Source organism: Eptatretus burgeri, chromosome 9, assembly GCF_056783735.1.
Source record: "Eptatretus burgeri isolate ZD-2024b chromosome 9, Ebu_testis_v1, whole genome shotgun sequence".
NCBI lineage: Eukaryota > Metazoa > Chordata > Myxini > Myxiniformes > Myxinidae > Eptatretus > Eptatretus burgeri.
Window position 1 is genome coordinate 108,373,815 of NC_140969.1, and position 22,699 is coordinate 108,396,513.

A 22,699-nucleotide genomic window follows, 5' to 3' on the forward strand; every position below is an offset into this window, starting at 1 on the left:
GTCTGCTACTTGACCTTGTTCTTATGAACCGCCGTCTTTGAAATTTTATGGATGGAAGCAACGTGACGCTCAATGTATCCCTCTGCCAGTAAAGCCAGAATTGAACCCTTCTTTTCCTCACTCAATACTTTTCTTTTCAACTCTTTTGGCATGGTCAATATTTATTTTTTTGACTCCAATTACTTTTGAGGTACTGCAAGCACTGTTTTTGCCATCCAGCTGGTCCTATTGCAAGAGGATAGTGATGACCACAGCAGTGGTTTTTATACTTTTCCTTGTTAAATAAGATTCGGTTCAGGTGATCACCTAATCAGTACCTCACTAAGTTGAACGAGGTGTGCCTGTGTTGGAATTCAACAGACACTGGAATGGAATGGCTGCCAGACATGTGGAGATGCTGATTTAAAAGCGGGGTCGCGCTAAATCAGGATTCAAGAAAATCAGCGTTCAAACTTACCCAATGTTGACCTAACATCCTAAGACACCCCTATTTTTCGGCCTATTTGACCTGTTTTTTGCACGTTTACCTTCCAGCAAGTAAATAACCTTTGGATAAAAAAATATCACGAATAATTCGGTTGTTTCAGTAGAAATTAAAACACAAATTAATTTTTACTGAAGCTTTTAATGTTGTGACATTCGCACTGTTCTGAAAATATATCACACAACTGACAGGTGCTCGTTTCTTTATTTGTAAATTATAACATCGATGCAACGAATATATATTTAATCCAAACGCTATTTATTCACCTTTCTCTAATCGATGGGAGAGGACATTGTAAACTCATTCCCAACATTGTTTTAATTAACTGCCATTCCCAGACATCATTCATTTTTAACATGTCTGTGAACCTTGACATACATGTGAAAACAAAGTCCAGCCTCAGAAATAACCGGAATAAATTTCCAGCTCTGGAAACATCTGAAAACTCCAGTGGCCGTTAGATTTCTGAGATGGCAGAGAGAGACGAAGCACATGATGAAAATCCTTCAAAATTGTACACCAGGAGAGTATCAGGAGCACAAGTCTCAAGCGTTTTCACCTGCAACTGTCGGATTTCAAAAAAGAAAATAAATGTTATATTCCATCTCAACAACCCAGCTGAGAAACACCTGTGAGACAGTTTACTTGTATACTTGGACGAGGAATCCCAAACGACATCCTCTTCACCTTTCTCGTCTCTTGCTCTGACAAACGGATTACTTGCAAAACGTCAGCTTCACTTTTCTCCCCAGGGTGGTTTGCACACCTTTATAAACCTTCAGTTGATAAACCCCATAATTAAAAGAAGCCTTTATGTATAATGCCTAAAAGTTGGAAAGTTATTGCAAAGATGTTTAACTCCAAACCAGAAAGCAAGCCGATACACTTGCTTGCTCTCGTGTGGAGGAACATGCTGGAGTGGTAACTATGCATGGATAAATCTTTCTCACCCACATTCAAATAGTTACAATTTCAAATACTGCAGCAAATAATTGTTTATCATGCAAAGGATACAAATTATTGCAAATTATTTTGGTTTCTCGAGACAAACGTTACCTCAATGGGGTGTTCCTGAACCTTGTTTCCACTTCTTTGTAGAGTATGGTCTTTGTTTTTGCTTCGTGACGACAACAACTGCTGACTCAGCATACTTATAGGATCTGGTCCAACAACATCTTCACCTGACTCTTGCATCCGTGAAGTTCTGTTGGGGATAACTTGCTCTGTTAGGGATAACCATGAAGTTCTGAAGTTACATGGTCTTTTTATCGATACCTCGACCTTTCAGTTATCCAAGGTGACGTCCGTCACAATATATACATATATCCAATATATAAAGAAGAATGTGTGTGTGTGTGTGTGTGTGTGTGTGTGTGTGTGTGTGTGTGTGTGTGTGTGTGTGTGTGTGTGTGTGTGTGTGTGTGTGTGTGTCTGTGTGTGTTCGTTCGTGCATTCGCACCCTGCAGGAATCAGTGCAACCAAACTTTGCATGGCCTCTTCTTTCACCCAGAGGAAGGTTGAGGGCTATGTTTGTATTAAAATAATAATAATTTTAAAATATTTTGAAACACAATTGGCCTTCATGCCCCAATCGGGTCTTGTGCTAATACACTGCCTGCATTTGTTTTCTCCCCCAGAAGTGATCGAGTCATATGTATTGTGAAGATTATATGCTGAGGTTGTCGTGATTTGTTGTCAATCACACAAATTTAATTATTGTGGTTGTTACACGTGCGGCTGTTAGAAAAAGATTGCTTTACACAGATTTATTTTAACACCTCCGTGTTCATTTCTCGAGCGAGTATGTTGCTTATCCACCGCCACAATCGAGTAATATGCAGACCTATTATGAAGATCATATGTTGAGATCATATTATGTATGCAAGCTCATAACGGAAACTCTGCAATCTCTTGCTACGTTTCTCCCCTACCTCTAATCCTCCCCGTCTCTGTACCTTCTGTTGAACTGTCTGTTGCTTTTTAAGTTACGAGCATGGATCGACTCACGATGCTCGCCTCCACACACGTCGTTACAGAGATTTACATCACAGATTTGCTGTGTTGTCATGATTTCCTCCAATTATAATACAAGCATTTATTTTTCTCAAATGTATTTGCCATATTGGTGATATTCTATTATTTGTAATTTATTTATAGTATAAAAAGGTCTATGTAGTCTCAAGCTCTAAATGGTCAAGGGGTCAAGATGTCGATTCTGTCTGAAGGATGTCGTCTCATCTCGTCTATCCTCTTAGGGCCAAGTGGCCCATAAGGCAGCAGTACTCTCCAGTCTGCCTTATTTCTGGCTATTGGACTGGCTTCATCCCACGATCTCCATCCCATCTCTTTTCTTTATTTTTCTACTGTTCTCCAAGTTGTTCTTGGACGTCCCACTTTCCTTCTTCCTTCGAGCTCCCATGACAATGCTGCCAAGCAGTTGTTATCATCTTTCAATCTCAGCACGTGCCCAATCCATTTCCATCTCCTGATCTTCACTTCATCAATGATCTTCATAACCTTGGCTCTTTTGAGTATTTCTTGTATGGCCATCTGATTTTTAATATCCTACACAGACATTTGAACATAAATATGTCAAGTTTCCGATTGTCCCCTTCGTTTATCTTCCAAGCCTCACATCCATATAACAGCACTCTCTCTCCCTATCGAGTGCAGCCTGTGGCTACTGGTTGCATCATTGGTTGGGACGCGGCAATGCCGCTGATGCAGTGTCCCCCTTACCAGTACACTGGTACTCATTTTGCCGACCTCGGAAGGATGACAGGCTGAGTCAACCTCCTGGTGTATATTAATTCAGCGGCCAACGGGGCTTGAACTCAGGACCCTAGGATCCCAAGCCACCACCTTAACCACTAAGCCAACACCAGGCTGATAACAGCGATGATTTGCCAAGTGAGTTAAACAATCTTAATTTGTTGTTCAATGTATAAATGCTTGAGCTCCATAATTTCTTGAGTTTCATGAAGGATACCATAGCTTTACAAACTATGCTCCAAATATCTTCCCCTTCTCCTTGTTTGTTGATGATGGCCCCGAGATAGGTGTGCTCATCAACTTAATTTAGATGCTGGTCTCCAATTTGAATTCTGTTGTTGCTTTTACTATTTATCGTCAAAAACTCTGCTTTCTTCTTGTTTATTTTAAGTCCGGTTTTTGATGCAAATTGATTCAGTTTTGTTACTTTCGTTTGCATATGTTGGTAGCTAAATGACAAAAGGGCATTGTGGTCAGCAAAGTCCAAGTCCTTGAGTTTGGTTGTAAACTTTCACCTAATCCCTGTGTGATTGCCATCTGTTGTCCTCCTCATTATCGACTCCACAACTCACAAGAATATAAAACCGGACATTACATCTCCTTTCTTCACTCCTGTTTTTATCATGAACCACTCTAATTCCTCTCCCTCCTCCAGCACTGCACATTCGCTATCCTCACATAAGATCTGCACCATTCTGATCATTTTGCTCGGGATTCCATAACTCGCCATGATCTTCTGAAGGCTTTCTCGGTGCATGGAGTCAAAGGCTTTTTCAAAGTCCACAAAAGTAATGTGCAGGGTTGCCTGCCACTCTACTTACTACCTGCTCAATTATTTTGCGCAAAATAAGGATTTTCTCGACTGTGTTTCTACCTCTTCTATAGCCTGCTTGCTCATCCCTCAACTTGTCATCAACTCCATCTCTAATTCTGTCTCTCAGTGTTCTTCCAAATACTTTACTTGGAATGGATGTTAAAGTAATTCCTCTCCAATTTTCACATTCTGTAAGATCACTTTTCTTTGGAATTTTGACAATTAACCCCTGCTTCCGCACTTTAGATAGTTCCTCTTTGTCTCACATTGCTCCAAACACGTTGTCAAGCCATTCCACTGTTGTGTGTATGTCCGTTTTCAATAATTCTGCTATAATTCCATCCATGACTCCAGATTTACCGTTCTTCATCTTCTTTATTGCTATTCCAATTTCTGTTTTTGATATATGGCTTGTGCTGATTTCTTCTATAACAAGATCACACTCCTCTTCTGTTGTGGGATCATCAGGTATTGGTCTATTTAAGATTTATTCAAAATATTCTCTCCACCTTTCTTTCTTGGCTGTTTCTTCTGTGAGTAGATTTCCAATCTTATTTGAAACTGCATTCACAGTTTTGCTTCTTTCATTACTAAGGGTCTTTGTAATCACGTACAGTTCTTTCATCCTCCCATTACCCACTGCTTTTTCAGCTGTCATAGCAAGGCCATCTGCCATTTTATCTTGACTCTTCTCATGCTTTTCCTAACTTCTTTATCCTTATTCCTGTTTTCTGTTTTCAGGATCTCTGATTCTATTTGACTTTGCCTGTTATACATTGCTCTTCAATCTTCTTCCCACCTTAATGAGTTCCCAAGACTCCTTACTGATCCAAGGTTTTCGACGTTTCTTTTTGTAATCCAGCACTTCTTTTGCAGTTTCATTGTATGTTTTCTCAAAAATTTGCCACTTTCTCTCCACTATGTCCTCCAATTCCTCATGCTCTTGTAACACATCATGCTTGTTTCTTTCTTTAATGAAAACTGTTTTGTGAGCTGGTTGTTGCAGTTTGATTGGATCAAATTTCTTTCTGTTCTCCTTTGCCATTTGCTTTCTCTTTAATTTCATTTTGAATTTAACTCGCACTAGTTGGTGGTCACTTGCAATATCTGCACCAATCATGACTCGAGTGTCCATTATCGATGTCCTATGTTGTTTGCTTACCATCACATGGTCTATGTGGTTCTTTGTCTTTCCTCCTGGAGAGGTCCATGTTTGCTTATGTATCATCTTGTATGGGAAAATGGTGTCAGTTATCACAAGATTATTAAGTCCACAATATTTGATGAGCTTTTCTCCATTTTTATTTCAATCACCCAGTCCATGACTTCCAATGACCCTCTCATATCCCTCGTTGCTACCTTCTACTTTCGCAATGAGATCACCTATTATTATCAATAAGTTGTGTTTGTATACCCCATCGACCACCGATTGTAATTGCTCATATAAGCTTTCTTTGTCTTCCTCACTTGCATCATTGGTAGGTGCATAAACTTTATCCACAGAAAGCTTCATATATTTCTAGAAGAATCTGGCATAGATTATCCTTTCATTAATTGGTTTCCATTCAAGTAGTGATTACTCAGCCCTCTTGGACATCATAATTGCAGCTCCATGGTGGTGTAAATTATGTTCTCTCCCTGAAAATATGATAATCTTTCCAGAAATCAACTTGACTTTTCCATGCCTTGCCCACCTGCATTCATCAATCACCAATATATCAATATTGTATCTAGCCATCTCATGAGCATGTTGAGCAGATTTACCCATTGTGTATCATGTTCTTGCATTCTAGCATCCTATATCAGTTATTTCTTTTGGCCTAGTTATTGATGTTGTCGGCCGCTGGACGTCCTTTCGGCTTTGGTCCAAAAGCACCGCACTGTCCACAAACCTGATGTCATCATCCTCTGAGATTTGGACCATTGCCTCACCATAACCATAACCAGCATGAGCTGGTATTTGAGTTTCACTTACAGTTTCCATAACAATAGTTTTGAACTGAGTGGGTTGTTGACCCTCTGCATATCTGAAGGATGTAAGGGGTGTAAATGGTATTAAGGTCAAAGGTATGGGTGGGCAACCCAATGGCCAATGACCATGTGTGGCCATTTCGCAAAAATGTGTGGCCAACTTGTAGAATCATCGGTCGTGTGTATTTCAAGGATTTGGATGACTACTTTTGATGACGTCGTTTACGATGCGAATGTTCGATGGTGGAGTCGTGGAAAGGTTCTGGAGTGGTTCACTGTCTTGTATCCTCATATTCAGGAGTTTCCGGTGAAAAAACGGCAGGCTGAAAGTTTTCAAATATTGAGAGTGAAGGATGGCAATGTGATTTGTGTTTTTTTACTTTGAGTTGTGGTTTTTTTTTTGACGTAATGGGTCACTTGAATGAGCTGAACAAGAAACTGCAGGGAAAAGGAAAACTCATTTGCAATTAAGCTAAAATCATTTGAGAGTTCAAATCAAAACACAATTTGCTACTGGTACAAGTCCAGGAACAGGATTTTACCCACATCCCATACCTGGAAAGCTATCTGAAAAAGACTGAAGAGATTGATTTTGAACTGGACAAGCTGCAGCATTATGTAGGTTGGCTCAGGAATTTGATGCAAAAATTTGAACCGTGCTTCACTGACTTCAACAGCTTCAACCTGAGATTTCAGTGCTTGAAATATCCATTTAGTTTGGGCATTGAAAAGTCATCTGAAGAACTTGTAAATTTAATTAGCATGAACAAGCGAGAGTTCGATGCCGACATGCTGTTTCAACAGAGCTCGCAGTTACATCCACAAATTTGCAATGAACGTCTGGCTGAAATGTGGCAAAACCTCCTGGAAGATGAACAGTATCCTTCCCTGAAAGCCGTCATTGCCAAATTGTTCTCTTTGTTTGGGTCGACGTGGCTGTGCGAGTCAACGTTTTCTTCTGTGAAACCGATATAGTTGAAGAACCGATCTCACCTCGTTGATATGAATCTGTAAGCAGACCTGAGATGTGTGTTAGGTACGAATTTTGAATTGCAGTTTCTTTAATTGGTGAGAGAAAAAGAATGCCAAATCACTCATTGAAATTTCACGCTTTTGTAATTTAGAAAAAGTGTATTTTTGTATTTTTGCGTTGTGTTTATAATTGACCTTAACTGTCATTAGAATCCTGAAATAAATTTTCTTATATTGTTATAAAAATTTTTTATAAAGAATAAATCTGAAATAAATCTTGACTGTCATTAGAATCCTGAAATCCACCCTAACCCCACCATCGACGGGTCGCAATTGAAAATGCAATTTAAAGATCGTCTGACAGGCAATTTAAAGAACCATTTCGACTCACGTAAGGCTGTTGTCTCTTTGTTCTGCTCTTGCCCCTAAACCTTGGATGCCATGTCCGGTCCTGTGGCCATCAATCTCAACCTTTGTCATTGCGTCAGACCTCATGCCCACAGCTCTTGGTTGGAGCTCAAATACTTGGTTGCCATGAACTTCATTTTGTGGGGAATCCAGGATCTGGAAACACAAACAGTGTTCAAAGGTAAAGCTGAGTTTGATTATTCTGATGAAAACAATCATTTTTATAGTTTATTTTCACCGAGTTATGGGAATGTCCCAGATTTGCATGTGCAGGTAATCATTCTGTACTCCTTCAGCCAAAGGAAATCAACTGCAAGAAAGTGTCATGCAGCCCACCAGGCCTGTGCTGCGTTCCAATCATCATATTCTTCTCGTTCTCTTTTTAAAAGTCCTCTGTCAGGTCATGAAAACATCATACAGTGCCTTCAGAAAGTACTCACACCCCTCAGCTTTTGTCACATTTTGTTGTGTTAAAGCCTAAATTTAAAATTATATTTAAATATTTCGTCCTCGATCTACACAAAATACCCCATCATGACAAAGTGAAAACATGTTTTTTTTGAAATTTTTACAAATTAATTACAAATGAAAATCTGAAATGTCTCATCAATAAGTATTCAACCCCCTGAGTTAGTAAGTTGTAGAAGCGCCTTTGGCAGCGAATACAGCTTTGAGTCTTCCTGAGTATATCCCAAATGATGTCCCAAACGACATCCTCTTCACCTTTGTCGTCTCTTGCTCTGACAAAAGGACAACTTGCAAAACATTTCTCCCCACGGTGGCTCCACACTTTTATAAACCTTCAGTTGATAAACACCATAATGAAAAGAAGCTTTCATGTATAATGCCTCAAAATTGGAAAGTCATTACAATAATGTTTACCTCCAACCATAAAGCAAGCCGATGCACTTGCTTGCTCTCGTGTGGAGGAACATGCTGGAGTGGTAACTATGCATGGATAAATCTTTCTCACCCACATTCAAATAGTTACAATTTCAAAAACTGCAGCAAATAATTGTTTATCATGCAAAGGATACAAATTATTGCAAATTAATTTGGTTTCTCGAGACCAACGTTACCTCAATGGGGTGTTCCTGAACCTTGTTTCCACTTCGTTGTGGAGTATGGTCTTTGTTCTTGCTTTGTGACGATAACAATTGCTGACTCAGCATACTTATAGGATCTAGTCCAACAACATCCTCGCCTGACTCTCGCATCCATGAAGTTCTGTTGGGGATAACTTGCTCTGTTAGGGATAGCCACGAAGTTCTGAAGTTACATGGTCTTTTTATAGAAGTGTCAGCCTTTCGGAGTTATCTGAGGTGACTGTATGCGTCACAATATATACATATCGATACGTGTGTGTGTGTGTGTGTGTGTGTGTGTGTGTGTGTGTGTGTGTGTGTGTGTGTGTGTGTGTGTGTGTGTGTGTGTGTGTGTGTGTGTGTGTGTGTGTGTACTGTTTATAAAACATAACATTTCTCTCTGCTAACTCCCCTTCCCCCACCGCCCTGTCTCTCTTTAACCCTCGCTCAGCCCCTCCGAATACAGTGCAGCACCCTCTCACACCACTCTCTCTTTCTGTCTCTCTCTATCTCTGGGCTTGTCCAGATGGTGTTTGTGTCCGGGCAGTGTTTATCTGCGGGTGGTGTTTGTCTCCAGACGTGTCCAGGTGGTGTTCGTCTCCGAACATGTCCTGGCGGTGATTGTCTCCAGATGTGTCCGGGTGGTGATTGTCTCCGGATGTGTCTGCGTTTGTTTCCAGATGGTGTGTTTCTGGACGTGGCTGGGCGGTATTTATCTCCAAGGTCGAGGGCTATGTCTGGATAAAAAAAAAATTACAAATATATATTTTTAATTACAACCAGATAATTTGCCTTCAGGCCTCGATTGGGTCTTCTGCCAATACACTGCCTTCTTCCCCCCCCCCCCCTCCGGGAAGCGATTGAGTAATATGTATTGTGAAGATCGTAAGTTGAGGTTGTAGTGATTTGTTGTCAACAACACATTTAATTATCATAATGTTTATACCTGCGCCTGTTATTAAAAAGATTGCTTTGCACATGTTTATGATAACACCTCCGTGTTCAGGCCTCAATCAAGTTTGGTGCTTACCCACTGCCAGTTCATTCCTTGAGTGAGTATAGCGCTTATCCACTGCCACAATCGAGTAATATGTTGGCCGATTGTGAAGATCATATGTTAAGGTTATATTTTGTATGCAAGCTAATTAAGGAAACTGTACATTCTCTTGCTACATTTCTTCCCTACCTCAAATCCATTATATCTCTGTACGATCCATCTGTTGCTTTTTAATGTTATAAGCATTGATCAGCTCGCTACACTCGCCTCTCCACACATCGTTGCAGAAATTGACGTCACAGATTTGCATTGTTGGCATTATTTACACCAATCGCAATACTTTTGCGATTCCGTGAAGCCGGCACTCCCCCAAGGCAATGGCATCTAACATAGAGCAGCACCGAGACAGTTATTTAATTAGTATTCATTCAGTTAACCCTTCCATTATCTATAGTAGTTATATGGGACAAGATGCATTGCTTCGGGCTTTAAGTTAGGTCTTCAATCCCCTTTACGATTCTTTCACCTCTTTTTCACTTTGACTTCACACACGACCTATTCACACATGCATGCCCACCAAAGACCAGATGGTGACATCAATAGAGGCTCATTAGCACACACGCCCATTTCCCCGTTCAAACTGCATGCCATTTATCAACCGACGCCTCATAAAAATCCTCAGAGAAACTTACGCTCAACCTCCTCTCCACAATCATAACAACCGCTTCAACCGCTCCCAATGCTTCAATGTCCTTACCATGAACACCCCAGCACTTCCCCCACCTCACTACAACCGCTGTAACTACAGTTAGTTCCCTGGACGTTCACCACAGTTCTTTGGAATGCCAGGGAATAGAGGACATTGCGAGTCAGAACACATTGGTGTGTAACTTGAAGTCAAACTGTGTGCTGGGAGCTCATTCAATGATGTCTGGGCAGCCCTGGCGCTCCACTAATAGTAGAGCAGCTAACAGCTGATTTTGAGGAGAATCTTTCAAATGGTGATACAAGCATGAAATTTGGTATGAACATGCCCAAAGGGCCATTCTTCAATTTTAGTTGATGAGCCAATCAAAAATCCAAGATGGCCGCCATTTTTCAAGATGGCCACTGGTTAAACCCATGAAATACAATTTTTGACATATCTCATGAAAGAGATGACTTATTTGAATGATTTCAGTTTCTATTTATACGTTTTGGATCCTCTCAAAAAGAACAACATCACCTTCTTCAAACAGGATCAGGCTGGAGGCATGTCCAAGGAGAAGGTGACAAAGGAAGACTGTCATTTATTCTCACGACTGTTCATTTCCTGTCAGAGTAGAGAATGTGATTTGCATGAGTTCTTCCAACATGAGAACCAGTCATTCGCTGCATCTCTCAGTCATGGTGGAAAGCTCCACACCTGTCAGAAGTCCCATCTGGTTGACATACTGGAAAATGAAGTGGCAATGCCAGATGCAGAACCAAAAGCAGATGTAATCATATTAGATGGCTCTGCCCTGATCAATGCACTACCTCCCCATTCATCAAAGACATTTGAAAACTAATGCCAGAGAAGACATCCTTCCCAGGATCAATTCCTATGGAAACAAGTTTAAATTAACCCATGTGGTATTTGACACATACCAGCAATGCAGCTTGAAGGCTGAAGTAAGGATTAGGCGCAGAAAAGGAACCAGACGAAGAGTTATTGGGAGCAGCAAAGTCCCATCCAACTCGAAAAGTTTCTTGAGAGATGACACCAACAAGACCGAGCTGTTTCACTTACTAGTTGACAGAATATCAGTCACACAAACAACAAACCCAATTATTGTGACAAGAGGAGAATATTCAATCAGCAACCAGGTGATACCTCTACATGAAGTAGCTCCATGCACACATGAAGAGGCAGATACCCACATTTTTGTGCATGCTGGACATGCTGCAGTGCAGGGAAATGAGTCACTTATTATCAAAGCAAATGATACTGATGTTGTTGTCATTGCCATCTCTGTGACGTTATCTCTGCAGAAGCTGGGCCTGAAGAAAATGTGGATTGCCTTTGGTCAAGGAAGACATTCACGGTGGATTCCTGTACATGAGCTTGTCATCAAGATTGGACCAGGAAGAGCCCATGGAATGCCATTCTTTCATGCATTTACTGCATGTGATGTTGTCTCTGCCTTCTGTGGGAAAGGGAAAAAAATCTGCATGGCAAACATGGAATGTGTGTAGTGAGGTAACGAGCACATTCATCAAATTGAGGCAGAGTTTGATGATGATGACCTGCGCCACCGAGAGAGGGTTGTGGTGCTCATGTATGACCGATCTAGTGCAACCATACATGTTAATGTTGCCAGATTAGACCTCTTTGCACACAAACAAAGGTCTTGTGATGCTATACCACCAACTCAAGCTGCACTGAAGGAACATTCAAAACGAGCAGCTTATCAAGCAGGATGCATCTGGGGTCAGGCAACAATCCGCCAGCCAGAAGAGTACAGTCCCAGTGACTGGGGTTGGAACAAACAAGATGGTATCTGGAGGATATGCTGGACTATCCTTCCTTCCATTGCAGCCAGCTGCCAGCAGCTGACCAAGTGTGGATGCAAGAAAGAATGCGGTGGAAGATGTAAATATTTTCGGTGTGGCTTGAGCTGCACAGCACTCTGCAGTTGCATGTGTCTGGAGTAGCAAGAAAGGACAATGACTCCAGTAAGGCCGAAGTCACATTTGCTCTACGGTGAGGATACGGTGGCCGTACGCCCTCTGAATTGACAGAAACATGCGGCGGCCGCAGAGTTTCTGCGGTGGCCTCAGTGTGGCCCTACGCCATATGGCTATATTTTATAGGCGGTAGGGGTCGCCGTGGAATTATAACGTGGAGTTATAACTTTTTCCATTTATAGGTTCGCCGTAGCAATTCGACAAGCCGAAACAAAAGAAATGGTAAAAAAAAAGAACCCACTCTTAACCGTCCGTCTGGCCGCACGTTAGCCTTAGGGCCCCCTGCGGTCGCCTTGCGGGCACCTTGCGTCTGCCTTGAAAATGATATGGCCGCCGCAGGAACACCCTAAGGTCACCGTGCGACATCAAATCAAAGATCGTACGGCACCCCCACGTTTTCGGTCTCCACAATTTATAAATACGCCGTGCGGCTCCACGAAAAATAAAAACATATGTGACTGCTACATTGTGTGACCGTGGAAATACTGCGGCCGCCTATAATTGCTAGTGGCCGTAGATTTTGTAGACCCCACGGCCGCCGTGGCAAATGTGGCTTAGGCCTTACTTGATGCACATTGTGCATGATTTGTTCCCAGTTTAGAGACACTGTGCACCCAATTACACATAACATAATGGCAAAGTAGCTGTTTTTGTCCTTGTATTGACATGTATGAAACTAGTCAGTGATTGGTCCCGTCCAAATGGCATTAACCAAAGCAAATGTTACAAGATTCCATCCAGAAACTTTGAAAAGATACTGCTATAGTTATCTTTTCATTTAACATTTTTCCTGGCCAAAATGAGTGAAGCTGTATGTTCAGCAAGTTAAATTGTGTTCAGCAAGGTTTAATGGTTTGAATGAAAATTGGAAGATTTTGTTCAACTTTAAATGATGATACATTTACATTTTAATGTGTGTTTTTGTATTGAAACAGTGAAAGATGAATAAATCATCTGTCATATTGAAATTTAAATGGATCCTGTTTATGTTTTGAAAGATTCAATGTTAATACCAAATGTTAACATAGATCGCTACTCCACCCTTGGTGGTATAATCTATGAACTTTTTAATACATTGACTTATAAAATAAGTTTAGTGATACAAGGAGGTCTCTTGGATGATAATTAATGGCAAAATCAGGTTTGACATGTCAAAAAACATATGAATAGACACTTACATCACTCAAATCCATCAACAATCTTCAGAGATATGGTGAAAATGGAGTTTTGGGTTAGAAATTTGGCGGCCATCTTGGATTTTCACTTGGCTCATCGACTAAATTTGAAGAGTGTCCCAATGTGAATGTTTATGCCAAGTTTCATGCTTGTATCATCATTTGAACGATTTTTCCATTATTTCTTCTACTATAAATAACAACGCTTGATTGGAGCCCAGCACCCATTCCTGGACAGAGGGTGCTCCTAAAAACCCATGCCCCATATAAATCCTGGAGCTCCATTGTGTGGCCAAGCCGAGGAGCAAATTAAGCCATTTACGGCTCCAGAATCTGGCAGGGAAGGGCTACTTCTCAGGGTCACATCTGCGTGCCAATGAGAACGCTCCAAAACGCCTACGGGGCCTTTTGATCCATTTTCTAACTCCTCCTTCACCTGGGCTCTATACAGATAGTGGCAGAGAGCCAAGAGCGGATCTGACTCTCACCAAACCCGAGAGAGAGAGAGAGAGAGCGACACTGACCGAGCCGAGAAAGTAGCACAAGTCACCTCGCCCAAGCCAAGCGAGCGGTTACCTAATCATTGCCAAGGAGTTACTGGGTCATCGGCGCTCGGCTTGCGCTGTGTTCCGCAGCCAATACCATTAACATTTACAGATTCTCTCACATGCCATGTTAAGCTATCATCTTGCTCATCTGTCACTCCCATCTACTGTCTCATCTGCTGTCGACACAAATCACGAAAAGAGCAATATGCACTACGCACAGATATGCACGCCTTCACTCCTCTTCTGCAGCACATTTACAACTCCCACTCAAGCACCATAGACACCCCCAGTTTTCTTCTCTCCTCCCCCCTCCTCAGCGACTGGGAAGCGTAGGTCCATTGGCCACACCAGGTATTGAACGAGGCCGAAGACCCCTCAACTGCCTCTCCTTTTTCTTGCTCATAATTTCCTCAGGTTTGTGTCTGATGGCGCCTGTAATGTTCGCATAAGATAAGAATGTGTAAGTTCTTTGTATCGGTTTACCTCTGCCCTAAGCCTGGTGTTGGCTTAGTGGTTAGGGTGGCGGCTTGGGATCCTAGGGTCCTGAATGTTGGCTTAGTGGTTAGGGTCGCGGCTTGGGATCCTAGGGTCCTGAGTTCAAGCCCCGTTGGGCCGCTGAATTAATACACCAGGAGGTTGACTCAGCCTGTCATCCTTCCGAGGTCTGCAAAATGAGAACCAGTGCACTGGTAAGGGGGACACTGCATCAGTGGCATAGTCGCATCCCAACCAATGATGCAACCAGCAGCCACAGGCTGCACTCGATAGAGAACCTCTGCCCTGTGTCTTCTTTTTGTTCGTAATTGAATTTTTTTGCCGCACCCCACAAATCCTTGCTTTCTCTGCTGTACATTTTATAGAATAAAACCATTTTTATTGAAACACATACTTTTCCTCACCCTTATAAATAAATTGCTTATGTTATAAATGTACCCAGCCCATTTCCTCTTTTCCTTCATTGGTCCAGCATGGTCCGCATGTTAGTTCACTTGGGAAGTTCTTGGCGCCCATTAATTTGCTCTTATTAGCCAGCGCGCACACTCACTGTATCGCTCGGCAGTAATCCACGTGTGCTCTGGGGGCACGAGACCCCCCCTTCCCCCTTGCTTCGACTGTCCACAGGTAAGTTATCATGTAAGGTAGTGTAACCCTGCCAATCGGCATTCATGGTTGCTTAGCAACCCACTGGTGCGTGGAGTTATCTGTGCCCGGTCACCTCAGGACCATGCTTTTGGGAGGGACCCGAGTGTTTCCCCTTGAACCCCGAGTCTGCAACAACACAAATATTTCTTTTGTTAAAATTTATTTGTAATATTGGTGATGTTATTTTGATTTGTCGTCTAAAAATGTCCACGTGGTCTAAACCTCCAAATGGTGAAGGGTATTGGGTATTGTATTGGTATTGGGAAACCACTCTCTTGGGTATTGTCTTCTGGCTGTACAAGATCAATCCTTGTAGATCTTCGTATTTTCATTTTCTGCTTTCCACGTGTGCAGTCCACTCTACTTCCTGGCTGCCTGGCTGCCCTACAAAGAAGCTTGTGCTGCTGCGCCTTCTACGTGGGGTCTCATCACCCACTGGACAATTCGGCTCTCCGCTGGGTGCCTCAGAAATGGTCTGAAGACCTGCTCATACTCATGGTATGGTAGAGCCATCTCGATCTTCGCTATTGGTATCTTTGACAAAGATAGTTGTTTTCATTTCTTATGTATAAAGAGCTTCAGAACTGAACGATCATGATGCAAAAGAACAAAAGGAACATATGAGAGAGGGGGGTGGGGGGGCATAACACCAAGAGAAGACTTGAAGGACAAAGGAGGGAGACTATGACAAACAATGAGTGTGGGGAGGAAACGGGGGGCAGAGGGATTATAGGTGTGTACATTTATATATTTGCCTGCATTCGTGTCCATCCATCTTTTGTCTTGGGATTCTCCACATTTGTGGTATTGTGCCTTCCAAAAATGAACTGTTAATACATAACACGTTTTGTTTGGTGGTCTGCCGTTGGAGATCTCTCGGGTGAGAAACCATTTCGACAAGCTTTGATTAATCCCTGGAGATTAAAACTGGAAACATTCAGCTTTCAAAGACTGGCAGAGTGAACAATTCTGATAAGGGAATTGCAATTTCCGAGGGACTAATTCCACTTGGGTCCCTCGTGTGATTGGGCCTATCCTGTGGCGAACTTGATGATAACCCCACCATCGACGGGTCGCAATTGAATATGCAATTGAAAGATGGTCTGACAACATGCAATTTAAAGAACCATTTCTACTCACGTAAGGCTGTTGTCTCTTTGTTCTGCTCTTGCCCCTAAACCTTGGACGCCATGTCCGGCCCTCTGGCCATCAATCTCAACCTTTGTCATTGCATCAGACCTCATGCCCACAGCTCTTGGTTGGAGCTCAGATACTTGGTTGCCATGAACTTCATTTTGTGGGGAATCTGGAATCAGGATCTGGAAACACAAACAGTGTTCAAGTGTAAAATTGTTTAATTAATCCGATGAAAACAATCACTTTTACAATTTATTTTCACCAAGTTATTGGGAATGTCCCAGATTTGCATGTGCAGGGAATCGGTCTGACCTCCTTTAGCCAAAGGAAATCAACTGCAAGAAAGTGTCATGCAGCCCACCAGGTCTGTGCTGCATTCCAATCGTCATATTCTTTTCCTTCCTTTTTAAAGTCCTTTGTGAGGTCATGATAACATCATACAAACAAACAGACCCAAATGCGGCACACTCTCCTTTGGAGAGGGTAATAAAATGAACCTGGAGAATCTGAGTAACCTCACCCAGTTGGTGACCTAATGTACAGATCACACATCAAAACTAGAAGGGCACTCAGTAGAGCGCATACCTCCACCATGTAATGCCTGATCCATGAGAACATATGAAACATACATTTTTGAAATATCATGCCATACAGTAAGTACTATATCGTTTTTGGCCCTATCTCTCAATGGTGAAAAATCACTTCAAAAATAAATAATTCTCGTATCCGGATTCGGATCTTCACCAAAATCGAATCAATTCTTCCTCGTCACATACCCAAAACCTGTCCACCAAGTTTCGTCCGAATCCGTCCACGACTTTTTGAGATATCGTGCTATATATAATTTTTGTCCCTACCTCTCAATAGTGAAGAATCACTTAAAAAAATTCTGGTCGTCAGATCTGGATCCAGATCTTCACCGAAGTCTAATCAGTTTATCCTTGTCACATACCGAATCTTATTATGTATTTTCAGATAATCCAGTGATGTCATAAGATAGCTGATGTGCACAAAAAAACGGTCATCTGACTTCACAGAGTGTATTTTATGCCACCAGCTTGCAAAGAAAGCTTCACAGAGGGTTACAGCTGGTGGACTTCCTGCATGGATATGTATTGTGTCAAATAGGCGAGATAACACAGCGTCCAGTTTGAGAGATGAATGATCTGATGGAGATGAGGCATTTTGACAGAAATCCCCGCAATACCATGCTAAATTCAGAAATGTTTCCACCAATAAATAAAACAAGCAGTCATAGACTGGTACTTACGAAATCGTCAACTTGACCTCTGACCTTGTCAAATAAAAGCTGTCTCTAGAGAAGGTAGCGACGCAAACCAGAAGTTTCTACGATGATTCTGTACAAAACCATCAAAAATCGAATGTTTGACCTCACTGTGACCTTGACCTTTGACCGATTTTGACCAAAATCTAATCAGCGCTAGCCATCACCCTCCTAAATCATGTGGTGTAATTTGACATAGGTAGCTTCTTCCGTTCTCGAGTTATCGTCCCTACAAACAAACACATAAACAGAGGACGGAAGTGATCAATATACTTCCGAAATCTTTAGATTTCGTACTTGCACAGAAGGCAAAGTCATTAATTGAAGCAAATGTTGATGAAGGCAGTTCAAGTACTGAGAGTGATCCACCATGGTGAATTCTGCACCGATGAACAGATACCGTTTATTTTAAGAGCACATGCTTTATTTGTGAAAAACAGAGACAGAAAAGGAAATTATAAGTTCAGTTTCAGTGAAACTTCTGATATACAATATTTAATTTGGGAGAAAGTGTGAAAACTGCAGGACGGTGTGATGCGACATTGCACTCGGCTATGATGAACAATGTAGTGACATGGTAGCACACAACTTCAGGTACCACGAGTCATGCAGGAAAACATACTTGAAACAGTCTGGCAGACAGCAACAGGATGGCTTGAAATGGCCGATAACCTGCATTGCCGACAATCTGTCTCGTGACAGACACGATCATTTTCCTAAGTGTGCTCCGTTCTAAATACAGAAAATGGTTGTGGAAAATGATGTGCTGAACACGAGCCGTAGATCCTCTATCCTGAAGAAACGACTGAATGAATACTTCATCAGCCATGTTGAAAATCTCATCATAGTTCCACAAAAAGGACATTCGTCAATCACATGCTCACCTAGCATGCCAGTTGGCTATCTGCTGTCCAAGGTTGCACAGATGAAAAAGAATGATGGACATGAATGCAATGCAGAGGAGAGTGATGATGAAACTCCTTGCTCTGATGCTGCAAACACAGACCGTGAAAAGAAAATGATTGTGGACCATTCAGCCAAAATGACAGATGTCAAAGACAGGACCCTGTAGATGAAGCAGTTGAGAAAGGCAGAAGATCATTACATGCAATTGCTATGTCGTATGAAGATGTTTCTGATTGCATGCGAGTTTCCCTCAATGATGAAGTCGCCTGGATGATAATGAAAGCTATTCCAGAGTTGAATGAATCAGGCAAAGTGGAATTGAATGACGGTGATAATGAGAACGTGTTGAATCTTGTTCAATATATGTGTGCTGTGCTTGCAGATATTCCTCTGCCAAAACACATTGGTACAGCACGATATGCACTTAAACAGACACAAAAAGCAAGGAAGTGGTAACATTGTTAAAGAGATTTGGCAATTGTATCGGTTATCAGGACAGTCAAAGATGCATCATATCCGTGGCAGGACAAGCCATGCAGACTTGCAGCAGCAACTTGTCGGCGACACTGTACATGTGTCAAGATGCACGTACATGCTTGTGTGCGGTTGTCGGTGTGAACTGTGCGGTTACCTGCAAGTGCTCAGCTAAACCAGACCAATGTGCTCATGTCCTTGATTCTGAAAGTGACGATGATGATTGGAGAGTAAGTTCTAAAATATGTAGCTGCTTATTTGGGTCCAAAAAGTAGGATGAAATTGTATTTTAGAGATAGAGTGTTTTCACGTGTCTGTTTAATCATGCAAATGACCAACTGTACTTATTCTGTTTGTTTTGGGTCGTCATGTGACACCAACGAACGCAATAAGCCGTGAAGGATGAGCCATGCTGAAATGACGCTCACATGACATGGGAAGTTGAAGGCAAGTGGGCGTGGCAACCGTCTCACAGAGGATAAATTATGTTAATGTACTGAGCGGGCCAATGTGAACGCACATCACCTTTGTCGGCGTCCTGGTTATTTGTTAACGTGGAAAATTATAAAATAAAATAAAAATCAACGTTTGCGCAAACAAAGGGAGAAACACAGTGAAACAATCTACCACACAATATAACAGGTAAGCACGTCAAATATCAGAGATTGTTTACGTGCGTACCACATGGCCCACTGACTGACGGACTGGCAGAAGTGAATTGGCCCCGGCCATTTGACCTCAAACTCAGGTGAAAAACGAGATCTCGTTTAGGTGAGATTTAGTGAGGTAGAAATGGAGAATCGTGTTTCATGCTGTACATTAGATGTAAATAGAGGTAAATGTAAAATATGACAATGTTGAACCAGGAAGAATGAGTGAGGATAACATCATGGTGTCACCTGATGTAACCAATTTAAACAATTTATTTATTTATTCACATGCAGCCTGTGGCTGTTTGGCCGCATCATTTTCTGGGGACGTGGCTGCAGCACTGATACAATGCCCCCACTACCAGAAGCTGGTACTCATTTTGCCAACCTTGGAACGATGACAGGCTGTCAACCCACCTGGTGTTAATTCATTGATTAAACAGGGGCTTCAACTCAACACCTGATGATCTTAAAGCCAACACCAGACTTAGCGGAGCAATGACTTTGGGTTAACATTGACCCAACGTCAGCACTACCGTTGACCCGATGTAATTTTGTCCATTTCCCCAAAGTCAGCCCTTGTCCCATCACTTTTATGCTTTGTGGCTGCCGTTGTCGGACCACCGTGGACTCACGTTGGTAAATCGATGTCACTTTTACCGAGGTTGGAAATCCTCTTACGACTATTCCAATGTTGGGCCAACATGAGTGCGCTCAGGCCTAAGCCACATTTGCCACGGCGGCCGTGGGGTCTACAAAATCTACGGCCACTTGCAATTATAGGGCGGCCACAGTATTTCCACGGTCATACAATGTAGCAGTCACATGTGTTTTTATTTTTTGGGGAGCCGCACGGCGTATTTATAAATTGTGGAGACGGAAAACGTGGGGGTGCCGTACGGTCTTCGATTTGATGTCGCACGGTGACCTTAGGGTGTTCCTGCGGCGGCCATAGAATTTTCAAGGCAGACGCAAGGTGCCCGCAAGGCGACCGCAAGGCGACTGCAGGGGGGCCTTAAGGCGAACGTGCGGCCAGACAGACGGTAACAAGTGGGTTTTTTTAATACTATTTATTTTTTTTACCAGTTCTTTTGTTTCGGCTTGTCGAATTGCTACGGTGAACGTAGAAATGAAAAAAAGTTATAACTCCGCGCTATAATTCCACGGCGACCCCTACGGCCTGTAAAATATAGCCAAATGGCGTAGGGCCACCCTGAGGCCACCTCAGAAACTCTGCGGCCGCCGCACGTTTGTCAATTCAGAGGGCGTACGGCCGCCGTATCCTCGCCGTAGAGCAAATGTGACTTAGGCCTCACTGGTAGCTGGAAACATGATGATGTGTAATACGATAAAGCACAGGTGGAGGAGTATTTTGCAGGGCAATGGTAGGCAGATCTGTCTTCACATTAAAAAGAAAATCAAACAAAACAAAAAAGGTAATGGGAGACAGAGAACAAAGCAGACAGAAATCTGTACCTTACTTTCTTCCTCTCCTGCCTCTTGGCTGTAGGTGAACACAGAACCAGGTGCAATATTCATGAAGTTTGATGGTGGTGCTTTCTTCACTGGCGTCAAAAGCCACAGAGGTAGGCAGAAAACCAACATGGCTGCACAACAACATAGCCCCATATCAAGCCCTCATTTTCATTGTACAATATGAATGACAAACTCTGAAATTTGTTTGGCAGTTGAAATTACAGGATCGGTTATGGTGTGGGGCTTGGTCTGATGGTAGACAAGTTATCACCAGCATCTTGAACAAGTTACAAACTCTTACCCATATCACTGTTAGTCAAACATCAAACCTGGTGTTAACCGGATGAGCCCACATCAAGGTGGATCAGACCTGGTGTTAACCGCCTGACCCCATATCAAGGTGGATCAGACCTGGTGTTAACAGGCTGACCCCACATAAAGGTGGATCAGACTTGGTGTTAACTGCCTGACCCCATATCAAGGTGGATCAGACCTGGTGTTAACCGGCTTACCCCACATCAAAGTGGATCGGACCTGGGGTTAACCGGCTGTCCCCACATCAATGTGGATCAGACCTGGTGTTAACCGGTTATCAGACCTGGTGTAATCTATAACAATATTGTTTGGTTCATCACCCTGTTCTTTCATAAGGTGAGCAATTTCGGAAGATATTTGAGAAATCTCATATGCTCCGGGTGAAACTGTTATCGTTTTGTATCCACTTCACGGATTATAACTAAACTTGTCATTTTTCTCTGTGATATTAAACAAGGTATTATAAGTTTCCATGGACAATAAAGATGCCTCATATTCTTTTGTTGCATCAAGTTGTAGTGGATATGGAAATTAAGATGTGTGGTCGCTTGTTGTGAAATTAAAACTAAGGATTGTGCTTATCATCTTATTTAATATGGGATAAAATGTCATTGTATTGACATTTATTAATTATTTTCATGTTCATCAACTGGTCCATAATGGTTGACGCTTCATTAAAACAATTGTTATTTCCAGCCTTCTTACTACCTAACAGCAATAAGTCTATTAACTAATTGTGATGGGTCATTTGGAAGAAAACTAACACCTGAACCAAGGATACTTAAAGCTTGAATAATGTGTTTCTCCTTATCATTCTTCCTACTTTTACCAGATAGACTAACCCTTTAATTAAGAGAGTCCAGCAGATCAATATATACTCTATCATCCTTATTTTTCATATCCAATGGTTTATAAAAATACTTTGAATCATCCCTGACAGTTGAACCTTGTTTTCCATCTTTTGTAAGAAGAAACATTAATCTCGGAGTTAGTTTAACAGGGGGTTGAGCAGAACTCAAGAACATTCATTCATCATTAAATATCAATACCTTTTCTTGAAGAAGATGAAATATTGCTGGTTGTTCTGTTGGAATGAGTCCTGCTTTGGTTTTTGAATCCGCTGAATATTCATTGTTTTGAACAGCATTCACAATATAATCAGGGGGTTGATTAATCTCTTCCAGTTGTTGAAATAATTCTTCATCATGATATTCTAATTCTCCAATATGCTCTAATTCTTCCTCCGTCATTTGACTGAAATCTTTTAACATTTGAAGGTTTTCGGAATATATTCTATTGTGGGAACTGTGGAAGCATCTATAATTTTTTCTTGGGAAGTTTTAAAAAGTGGTTCAAAAAATTTCTCTTGTTTTCTTTC

General features: G+C 41.9%; 1 protein-coding gene across 1 annotated transcript in view; it reads right to left on the minus strand.

Moving 5' to 3' along the window:
- Positions 1-669: 669 nt before the first annotated feature.
- Positions 670-22,699, minus strand: part of LOC147020885 (B-cadherin-like) — a 177,919-nt gene continuing 155,889 nt past the window's right edge. The window contains exons 13-18 of the mRNA XM_085896620.1: positions 21,007-21,137; positions 16,219-16,397; positions 8,501-8,648; positions 7,405-7,577; positions 1,541-1,688; positions 670-1,049 (exon numbers count right to left, since the gene is read on the minus strand). Of these exons, the coding sequence (XP_085752746.1) occupies positions 942-1,049; positions 1,541-1,688; positions 7,405-7,577; positions 8,501-8,648; positions 16,219-16,397; positions 21,007-21,137 (887 nt within the window). The 3' untranslated portion in view covers positions 670-941. The remainder of the gene's footprint in view (positions 1,050-1,540; positions 1,689-7,404; positions 7,578-8,500; positions 8,649-16,218; positions 16,398-21,006; positions 21,138-22,699) is intronic.